We start from the raw sequence: 12,080 nt of genomic DNA on the forward strand, positions 1-12,080 counted from the left end.
ATGACTCAAATGAACACAACATAATATTTGGACTAAGAATCAGAGAAAAGAAGAGAAAGATCGAACTCAGATGATCCGGTGTATCTTTTCTCTCCAAATTCATCTACTATTTTTATAGGTTAGTGCCTCTTCTCAAAACAACACAAATGACTCTTAGAAAAAAGTAGACAATTCTTTGAAAAGTCACATGTTTCGAAAAAACACACTATTTCGGCAAAAAATATTATTTCGAATCAGTGTCTATTTCGAAAGGTCACACCTTTTCGACACGATATGTTGTTTGAACCAATAAGACATTTTGAAAGATCGATCTTTTCTAAGATAATCATTATTTCGAACCAGTGCATCTTTTCAAAAAGGTTTTTCTCACTTTAGAGAAACTCATTTCATCTCAATTTAGAATAATTTGAAACACAAATTACTCATTCATATCTCAATGGATTGGTGCAAATCCATTTTTCTAACAGTTTGGTCCCGGTGAAAACAACTCGATAGGGTGGACTTTAACATAAGCATCATAGATTTGCACATAATACTAAACTTGAACCATCATAGATCATTTAGTTAATTAACATAAGCATATATTTAAGGTCATGACTACGACACATAATAGTACCATAGTACTATCCATTTACCTTTTGAATGTTTCTCATATACTTCTAACTTTTCATAACGAATCTCTACAATCTTGTTAATCCCAATAGTAATTATAATATAAAATAATAACAATAAAGCAAAAGAGAGTTCATGGGAAAGAAACAAAAGGAAAATTCATACGGTTTTGTTTGCAAAAACTAAATGGGATCCCAAATTAAATACGTTGGTGAAGCTCAGAGATAATATCATTGTTCTCAAAGATCTGACAATAGTGACCACCCTGCCCACTAATTACAAGTTTCTCATAGGTCGAAAGATTGACCACGCATGTGCCTACATATAGAAAAACAATTGAACGTGAGGCACCGATATGGAACTTACAAAGTACGACCAAACAATAACTCAATTGTCATTACCCCTAATCCCCTATATATATATGGATGCATGTTTTCTTCTTTACAGACTATTGATCATTTGTTTCTCCGTTGCAATATTCACTAGACATGTATGCTGAGCTCACTCTTATTCACATCTTTTAACGACTCTTAACTAGGTGTGACTGGATGTTCAATGCAGCCATGCGGGCTCTATCAGAGAAAAGCTAAGAAAACTTCCATCTTAAGCTGTGATATTGATGCTTTGGAAGTCAAGGAACGACGCAACTTTTAGGCATTTAGGGGTGAAGCTGAGTTTCCATTATTGACGTGAACATTTATAGTTTGAATTGGGCGGGGCGGGTCAACATGGAAAAATGTTATATTCTTTTTCTAGACGTGATGCGGTGATGGTGAAATGGAACACCTTGTTCATCGATAATTAGTCGGCAAGACGGTAGCAGTAGCTTTCTTTTCTTGTTTCTTTGCTTGGTCTTTTTTCGGAGAAACAAGTTACTAGTAAATCACTAAATTGTAATGTGGGAACATCGTCAACTGTTTCCTTCGTTTTTGGGCCATTGGTATACTTTGGGAGTTTGGGGGAAGTACTGACTTCTCTATCAGTTATCACCCTGGGGCCTGGGCTCATGCGCTACAGCACGTTGAGCGGACCAAGGAGGCCTACCAAAGTACGATGTATAGCTGTCACGCCACCAATGCAGATGTTTGTGAGCCAATTTTGTATTTTCTTCCTAATCATTGTATAAACTGTTTGTCTCACACTCTCTCACATGGATCCAATTATTGTCTTAAGTATGATCAGTAAGAGCTATCGCTGAAAAAATGGCACGAATGGATAGCTCACATGGATCCAATTTTTTCTCGATCTTTATTCTGATTGATTCTGCGGTTAGGCGGACTCCTACCTGAATTCATTCATATCATTAAAGGATTCAATGAGGCTCAAAGCATTACAATCATCAACTAAATGCATAATCAACAGGACACTTAACAGTTCATAAGCGCATATCTAGTTACTACACATCTAGTTCCGATCGCGGGGTTGTGACCTGTACCAGTTTACGGTGATGTTCTGCAATGGGTAGTTTGAACCGACTAACTTGTTCTGTTTAAACCCAAATTTCAACCACCTCCAAATTTCCGATAAGGCTGCCAAGACAACAAACCTCTGAAATAAGAGAACTCTCCCACAGTTGGGGCTACAGTTTTCTGGGGATAGTTGTGCTATGAATAGAAGCCAGTAATTATGTTTATGGAAAAATGAGAGAGAAAGAGAGAGAGAGCAATTAAGAACTCGAGTCAAGAGCTGAACTAAAAGTGTCCTAAATTGTAGTTTTCAATTGAGTACAGTTACATTGGAGTCAGTAACATGAGAATTCACAGGCAAAAAAAAACGGTGAAAGAAACATAAATGCAGGTAAATGAAGAGACTAAACAACCACTGATACCAGAAAGCACACACTTCTTACAAGTTTTCAAATGTGCCAGTGAACCCACCACTACTGGTCTGGTGGAGAGGAAGATACAGAGAAAGCACTATTGCCCTTCCCAGCACTCAACTTCTCTTCATGCCACTTGCAAAAACCTTCTTCAAGGACCTCTCGCATCCAAGCATGACGACAATTCTCTGCTGCTTCAGGGATGGTAAGCCATCTCCGCTGACGTGTGTTCTGTTCAGGCCATGAGTTGAGCTCTTCCTTGACAAACAGAGGAAACATTGCAGCTTCACATAAGCCTTCTGGGCTAAACTCATCCTGGTGGGTTTTGCTCTTGAAACGGTAACGACCCAAACAATCCTGACACAGTATATATGAAAGTTAGGCCCCAATCCAAACAACAAGGAAAATAGAGAGGATGAAATACGTCACCGACACTAAAACAAATGGACCAGAAGAGGATATAAGTTTGACAATTATTGTGTGGGGAACAAATGAAGACTAGCATGACAGCACACAGAAACAGAAGTCGAACCAAGTATCAGATTTCTATGCTTATGGTTTTATAAAAGTCTACTGCCACTACAAATTTTAACATGTCACTGCCCACCACACATTACTAAGCATCACACTCTACTATGATCACATCACCACATATCGCAGTCTGCAATGGATCAAGATTGCATTTAATGACTTTCCATCTTCATTGATACTTACCATGAAACTCTGCCTGCATAGTGATATGTTGCACTAGACTGCCGACCACAATCAGACCATACTTGATTGCCTTAGCAACAAGTGTAAATATTCATTGTCCCTACCTGCACTATTTCCGTCTACGCTAAAGATTCGTCTGAAAAATGAAATGAATAACTCGACCCGATTTCATTGTGCTAGGGTTGGCTATGATCTGTGTGAACTACATGCCCAGCGTCGCCAACTACAACAGTACGTAGGGAAGGGATCTCGCACATATGATACCTGGAATGTGGGTCCCTTCGTTATGTGGGACAGGGTATGGCACCTGAAGTGGTACGCAGTACATTCAACTAGGCTTAGTTTGTATGCTATTTGGGAAATTGGGGGCATAATCCACTCAGGAACTATTATGTGAGACGCTGTTGGTCTATACTAGAAAAAGTACTCCTTCACACCCTCTTTGGCCTTTGGTGAGAAAGGATATCTACGACCTTGAAAGATACTAGAACTAGACATGGGAAAACTGTAGACTTAGACCGCATTTGATGCATTAAAAACCCGGTGCTTCATGGGAGGAGCAAGCACATCAAAATCAAATTTCATTATATACGCAAGCTTGTCAAAGACCAGGATGTTGCAATGGAGCTTTGCAAGTCTGAAGATCAAGTTGCCGACATTCTCACAAAGCCATTGAAGGCTGACGCCTTCTACAAGTTGAAGCAGAAGATGGGGGTTTGCAGTTCTGAAAGTTTGAGTTTTAAGGGAGGCTGTCGGAGTTTGATTAAACTCAAACTCATAGTGTTGTTTTGTTTTCAATAAGGGTCGTGTCATGTCTGTGTGACCAAGTCTTTATTGGTGTAGTCTTTTGCTGGAATTTAACACAGCAGTTGTTTGATTAAAGACCTCTTTTCTTTCTGAACTTTTTCTGCAGTAGTTTTATCTTTTCCATTTTGAACCTTTACAGATGTCGTATCAGTTATAACTACAATAGCGAGCAGATCTCACAATATCAAAAATTCAAACAGCTGCTTTAACTACCAAGATGATCTAGGGAAAGGGGATGTGAAAGTAAGACTAAGACTATAATGCAACTTCTGTAACAACCTACATAGGCAATTCCAAAGTCAATGGAGAACAACGGCGTAGATGAAGATTTAAATTTATTATGATCATGAGCACATATTTCACAAAATAAAAAATGAAAAATAAGTAAAATACACAAGCATTTATACAAAATGTATTGTCACCATTATTTCTCCTCGGACTCCAGCTTCTTCTATAGCCTCCCGTGTTGCTGCCTGCTCGACAGTTTCATCATTCTCCCATCCTCCCTACAAGCAAACCATAATGATTCCATGACTCCAAGAACAATCCAATCCCTTCTGTTTCTTCAGAAGAAAACAAAACTAGAAATATGTGCATTCATCATAAAAATCGACGATACTGGCATATATTACCAATTTAAGTCTTACATAACTGATAACTAAGCATAACGCGAAAAGCAGCTACACAGAATCCAGTATAGTTATCAATATCGTACGATACACGATATGTATCGTATCGAAGCAAAGGGATATGTATCATACTACTGTATAGGAAATTTGAAGTATCGCACAATACGGGGAACGTATCATACCATACAATACAACATACATCCTCTATCGGACGATATACTTTAACAAGTGAAATCATGGAAATTCCAATCCGAAAATGGGTCTTCAAGAATCATTTAACTTTTTCTTCTCTTTTCTAAGCTTTACAAAGCCATCTTAGGTTATAGTTTTGATAAAAAAAACAACCATAATACAAAGTAATCTTTACTTACTCAACTAAGAGCTAGTTTACCCTTTATGTATAATACTAATTTGGGCCTAGCGGTTAAATATGATGACATTTTTACCATACATTAGTAATATTGTACACGAAAATTACACACATGCTAAAACATATATAATACTACAAAATTTATTTTAAGTTGTATCATACAATACACGTATGATTCGATACTCGACACGCTAAAAATGAAAACGATATATCATACGATATCCAATTTGATATATGGAATCCAGAGTAATAGTAATAGCAATAGTCTTAACAGTAGTACACTAATACTACACTACTCTTAAAGATACAAATACAAATAAAATGTGATCCCCCATGCAGAGAACATGGTCACCTACTCACCCTACATAACAGACCACATGAGTTTTACCCACACATATGCATATCAACAAGTCATTAGACCCACAACCTCCTCAAATCCCCTGATTGTATGGGTAACATCAAAATCCAGACCATGGTAAAATGTTCTGTGTTGTTCAACTCACTTCAAGAGTATGCCTCATACACATATAAACCATCCAGAAAAGCCTAGCATATGAATAACCCCAACCCGAGACATCTATTCCACAAGGAATAATACCCTACACACACACACACACACACACACCAACCCAAAAGATGTCACTCAGTATCCCCACATACCATAAGCTTAGTTACAACTTGCCTAAATCACTATTTGCCTGGATGCCTTGGAACCGACTAGTCCAATATAGGAGCACCACATATTGACGCAATAATGTGGTATGGTCTTCTTGCAAAACTAATGCATCCACCCTATGCTGTTTAGAGTTTAAAATTCTGATGTCATTGATTGCTTCAATCAATATTAAAACTTAAACATCAGCACAAATTACCATATATAAACAAAAGCCCCAATAGAAAATAAAAACGGCCTACTTTTGAACTAAAGTACATAATGTAAACTAAACTTTGATAATACGAGTAATGCATTATCCAGGAAGGTCCATACCTTCGGAAACAAAAGACCTGGTCCACTAGTTGAATTGATCATTAGCACCTGAAGATTTTGCTTAGTCTTCCCACCACAATTTTCACCAGAATCTCTGTACTTGAACGGAATACACCTACGAAAATTTCAAACTATAGATAAGATAATCACCTTTAAGTTCTAGCACATTTCCTTAAGCTACATATTATAGGTTGTTAACAATTGTGTCACACACTCCATCTTTATTATAATCTCCATTGCGGGCCTTGCCCAAAGCATAGTAATCATAATCCTATTGGACTACTAAACTTAACATTATTTTATTCAAATTCCTATCAACCATACATTGACATTTTCATATTACATATAAAAAAAAAAAAATCAGATCGATTAAATAATAGAAAATGACATAAATAGATGTAAAAGAGAAATATACCCTGCCACAAGTCGATAACCATCCTCGTAACGCTGATGAAGACGACCCGTACGGGCCACCAAATCAGACATAATAATAATAATAATAACAACAATTTATTATACTTGTAATATCAACAAATATTTTCTTGTTCTGATTCATCATTTCTTGAAATCATGATGACCATCATTGTTCCATCACATCACAAAGTGGCATTTAATCTGATCGAGTAGTATCCACTGCATGATTTTTTCAATGTAATAATAATAAAAAAAAGTGTGTGTTAATAAGTTAGTGTGGGAGAGAGAGAGAGAGAGAGAGAGAAACCCTAGATTGGAATTAGTTTTGAGTAAGGGACTTGTTTTGTTAGGTTAATAAGAAGAGCGTAGGGAACGGAGAGAGATCGTGGTGGGGCCACGTGGATTACGTGATGTGGATTATTATTAAGAAAAGAAAAAGAAGAAGACTCTGTTGGTGGACTTCGAAGAAGAAGTCAGCTGGAACCTTTTTTATACTTTTTTTTACTTTGTGTTTATCACCGTGGCAACTTTGTCCACGTGGCAGACAAATGGAATTTTTTTTTTTTTTTTTTTTTTTTTTTTTTTTTTTTAGACCGTTGGATCTCATAACGGTCTCGGAACCCTCATCCCTATGAGGATATTCTCGTGGTAGCCCAGGCCTTATTATTATTATCACCTCTCTATATTACATGTGTGGTGGACAATTTTTTTTCTCTGTGGCAATTTCCAAGTACATGGTTTTGCCAAGTGGATCACTTAAATTTCAATTTAGTGCAAGTGCAATTTTGAGATCGGAAGGCTGGCTGATTCCCATTAGATGTGCAACTCTCTCATCTATTTCACTTCTTCTAAAACTTCAATCTCTACGTGTGAAATATATTTTTTTTCTCTGTTTATTTGTGAAGAACGATCTATCATCGACTCTCCGGGCATTATACAAAGAATCAATTAGTAATATTTTTGTTTATTGTATAGTAGAGTGAACTCCAAATCTCCAATATATTGAAGAACCACCGAGGAAAAGTTCGCATATGGAATTAGAGAAGAAGGCTTGAATGGAAAAGTCTTAGTCGGTGTTTGCGAAAAAGGTTAGATCACCTGTTTATTTTCCTTTTATTAAGTGTGTTGATATCAATATCTTACTAGCTTCCGAACCCGTCCTACGAACGGCTGTCGTTATATTAAATTATTCTAAAAAATATTAGCAACTATGCACAACTATGAGATGTGGAAATTATATTGATCACTCATTCAATTTTCTTGCATCACTCTCTATAAAAAGACAACATCAAACTTTGATAAAACTCATCGACTTATTTTTGTTGTTAGGTTATTTAATAATAGAAGTTTGATTGAAATTTTGTGAGAATGCCCAATATGGCGAATATGATATTGAAGCTACTTGAATAGCAAGACATTCCCAATAATAATAAAATAATTATAATAAATACTATTTAAAATGCAAAACTATACTTGTCGAGACATTATATTCTCCCTACATACAATACAATTATGTTTTGGGGTTAGTTTAATGCATTTGCATCAAATTTTCGATTTTACTTTAATTATTCTTTGATGCTAGTTTAATGTAGTTGCATCTAGTTTTCGATTTTCCATTAATTATTCTTTGAGGTTAATTCAATGTAGTTGTATCAAGTTTCTGATTTCCCATTAATTATTCATTAAAGTTAATTCAGTGCAGTTGCATCTAGTTTTCAATGTTTCGTTAATTATTCTTTGAGATTAGTTTATTGCATTTGCATCCAGGTTTCAATTTCCCGTTAATTACTCTTTGAGGTTAGTTCAATACATCTGCAACCAGTTTATGATTTCCCGTTAATTATTTCTCGAGGTTAGTTCGCATCTAGTTTCCAATTTCTGGTTATTTATGCTTTGATGGTAGTTCGATGCAGTTACTATACATCTGGTTTTCGATTTCCAGTTAACTATTCTTTGAGGTTATTTCAATGCATTTGCATCAAGTTCCTGATTTTCCGTTAATTATTCTTTGAGGTTAGTTCAATGCAGTTGCATCCAATTTCCGATTTCTCGTTAATTGTTCTTTGAGGTTAGTTCAATGCAGTTGCATCCAATTTCCGATTTCCCGTTAATTGTTCTTTGAGGTTAGTTCAATGCATTTGCATCCAATTTCCAATTTCCCGTTAATTATTTTTTTAGGTTTATTTGTTCAATGCAATTGTATCAAATTTATTATTTCCCGTTAATTATTCATTGAGGTTAGTTTAGTGCAGTTGCATCCATTTTTCGATGTTTCGTTAATTAGTCTTTAGATTAGTTTATTGCATTTGCATCCAGTTTCCGATTTCTTATTAATAACTATTTGAGGTTAGTTCAATACATTTGCATATAGTTTATTATTTCTTATTATTTATGCTTTAAGGTTTGTTCGATGCAATTTCATCCGGTTTCTAATTTTTCGTTAACTATTCTTTGTGGTTATTTCAATGCATTTGCATCTAGTTTCTGATTTCCCGCCAATTATTCTATGAGGTTAGTTCAATGCAGTTGCATTCGGTTTTTGATTTCCTGTTAATTATTTTTTGAGATTAGTTCAATGCATTTGCATCCAGTTTCTGATTCCCTGTTAATTATTATTTGAGGTTTGTTTGATGCATTTTTGCATACCGTCTCCGATTTTCCGTTAAATATTTTTCAAGGATTTGCATCAATTTCTAATTATCCGTTAGTTATTATCTGAAATTAGTTTAATGCAGTTGCAGTCAGTTTCCGATTTCTAGTTAATTACTTTTTGAGTTTAGTTTATTGTATTTGCATAAATTACTCTTTGAGCTCAGTTCAATGTATTTGAATCAAGTTTTCAATTTCCTTTTAATTATTCAATGTGGAGTGTAATACCAACTTTCTACTGATCCATTTATAGTGTCTTTGCAAACATGACAAAAATAAATTATGATTGATTTACTATATGGGATCACCAAAGATTATCCAGTTCCTGATTTCCTGTTAATTATTTTTTAAATTATACTTGACTCACTATGTGGGATCTTCAAATATTATCTACGAACGGGACCTGTCACATTAATTATTCTGAAAAATATATGCAACTATATATGTAGAACTATTATATGCAAATATTGTATTGATTACTCATCCAAATTTCTTATAACATGAAAACCTCACGTACTCTCTAGTAAAAAAAATAACTCGTCATTGATAAAACCTTTCAACTTTATTTTGTTATTTAATTAATAATAGAGGTTTGATTGAAGTTTTGTGAGATTGTCTAATAAGACGAAATTCATATTGATGCTACTCGAATAGCAAGGTGTTCCCAATAATAAGAAAAAAGATAAGATAAATACCGTTTTAAATGCAAAACTATATATACTTATCGAGATATTCCCACAACATATAACACAACTATATTTTGAGGTTTGTTCAATGCATTTGCATCCAGTTTCTGATTTTTCTGTTATTTATTTTTTGAGGTTAGTTTAATGCAGTTGCATCCAGTTTCCGATTTCTTGTTAATTATTCTTTGCAGTTAGTTCAATGCATTTGCATCCAATTTCTAATTTCCTGTTAATTGTTCTTTGAGGTCAGTTCAATGCATTTGCATCCAGTTTCCGATTTCTCGTTAATCATTATTTGAGATTAGTTTAATACATTTGCATCCAGTTTCCGATTTCTCGTTTATTATTCAATGAGATTGCATTTGCATCTAGTTTCTGATTTCCCGTTAATTATTGTTTGAGATTAGTTCAATGAATTTGCATATAGTTTCTGATTTGTCGTTAATTATTTCTTGAGATTAGTTCAATACATTTACATCAAATTTATTTTTTGAAATTAGTTCAGTGTAGTTGCATCCGATTTCTAATTTTCTGTTAATTATTTTTTAAGATTAGTTTCACGCATTTGCAACCAGTTTAAATTGTTAATTTTTTTTTAGGTTAGTTCAATATAGTTGTATCCATTTTCCAATTTCCCATTAATTTAATCTATGAGGGTTATTTCAATACATTTGCATTCAGTTTCCGATTTCCCGACAATTATTTTTTGATGTTAGTTCGATGTATTTACATCCAAGTTTTGATTTCCCGTTAATTATTCTTTGAGGTTAGTTTAATGCAGTTATATCCATATTCCGATTGTCCATTAATTACTTTTTAAGATTAGTTTAATACTTGCATGTGCATCAAATTTCCGATTTCCCATTAAATATTATTTGAGGTTAGTTTGATGCATTTGCATCTAGTTTTATGTTTCCCGTTAATTGTTCTTTGACGTTAGTTTCATGCAAATATATATATTTTTAAAAATATTTGTCATTATTGGTTTGCCGTTATTTTATTTTTTTTAATTTTCTATTATATATTTTGTGATATTATTTTTTGTATAATTTAGTTTTCCACATGTAATTTGTTTTGTTTTGGTTTGGTTTGGTATATAATTTATTTAAGCCTAACGTCCACTTTAATTAAATCAATAGTTATATAATTTATTTAAGCCAACGTCCGCTTTAATTGAATATCGTTATTCCACTAAAATTGGAAATTATAAAATGCAGAAATTTAATTTGAATATGTCGTAATTATTATTACTGGAATTGTAGTTTTTGAAATCCTTAACTATGACTAAATGTCTAAATCCCACAGTGGATGACACATCAAATTGATCCAACTTTATTTGTTAGGCTTATTTATATAGTGTATACAATACAATTTTATTTGTTTTGGGTGTACATCCGTACTGTTACTTATTTTATGATTATTTTTTTTTTTTTTTTTTTTTTTTTTTTTTTTTTTTTTCATTTTTCTCATTCACATGTGTGGTTAACAAATGCATAAAGTAAATGTTCAAACAACTCAATTTATTTTTTCATTTGTTCTTTCATAGTTTCATTGTCATTTTCTAGAACTTTATTATGTTAAACTTCACCTGAGGTTAGTGTGAAAACTATTCCTTATGGCGTAAAAGTTTTAGGAAAATCGTTTTTGGCTAAAATATTGTTTTTAGCAATGGAAAAGTTGGAGACTCTCTGAAACTCTAGATGGGATTGATTATTTATTTATATCCTACTTGTTCGTAATTAGTAATAGAGTTTAGAAAAATCTGAAGTCTCTGGGTATAGCTATAATATATATCTAAGGATTATAAGTATGTGTTTCACATTAGCTATAGTTGGTCAGATCATACCTCTAACGTACATGGACCTCCAGTCTTTAATTTCCATTAACTTTCCAAATCCCCACCAGTCACCACACAACTACGTTCAATTTAAATTTCCATTAACATTGTAACTCCAAATAGTTTTTTGCGGATTGGACGTGGAATCTTCTTCTCCAAGAGACTCCAAACATGTTTATTTTCCTAACATAAACAAATGATAAAGGAACTATATGTCGTAGTTGCTACGACTACTTAACATACAGTTGGAAAAATTATTTTGTGTTAAGGTATCATCAAAGAGTTGTTTGAAATATACTGGTAGACCTGCTTCACATGCAAGGTGCTCAATCCAAACATGCGCTATGCCGCTATGTATAAGTTAACTCAAAACTTAAATGTATTTGGTTGGCTTAACCACTTCCACGGAATTGGGTGAGGAAATGAGCATATGATATGATAATAAACAATAGATATAGAAGTAAAGAAGGGATCAATGCAAATTTTTGCCAATTCTATGTGAACTTTAACCCATAATTAATTGCCAAATTAAATCTAAATCTAAATATTATGATT

The 12,080-nt window shown here is 33.8% G+C and overlaps 1 protein-coding gene across 1 annotated transcript; it reads right to left on the reverse strand.

Moving 5' to 3' along the window:
* Window positions 1-2,299: 2,299 nt before the first annotated feature.
* Window positions 2,300-6,816, reverse strand: LOC147484474 (nudix hydrolase 16, mitochondrial-like). The gene is made up of 4 exons (XM_086580361.1): window positions 6,355-6,816; window positions 5,940-6,054; window positions 4,375-4,458; window positions 2,300-2,788 (listed from the first exon to the last, which is right to left on the reverse strand). Exons 1-4 carry the CDS (start codon window positions 6,423-6,425, stop codon window positions 2,492-2,494), a joined length of 567 nt encoding a protein of 188 aa, XP_086436487.1. The 5' UTR covers window positions 6,426-6,816; the 3' UTR covers window positions 2,300-2,491.
* Window positions 6,817-12,080: the final 5,264 nt, after the last annotated feature.

The sequence above is a fragment of the Coptis chinensis genome, chromosome 8 (genome assembly GCF_015680905.1).
Source record: "Coptis chinensis isolate HL-2020 chromosome 8, ASM1568090v1, whole genome shotgun sequence".
Classification (NCBI taxonomy): domain Eukaryota; kingdom Viridiplantae; phylum Streptophyta; class Magnoliopsida; order Ranunculales; family Ranunculaceae; genus Coptis; species Coptis chinensis.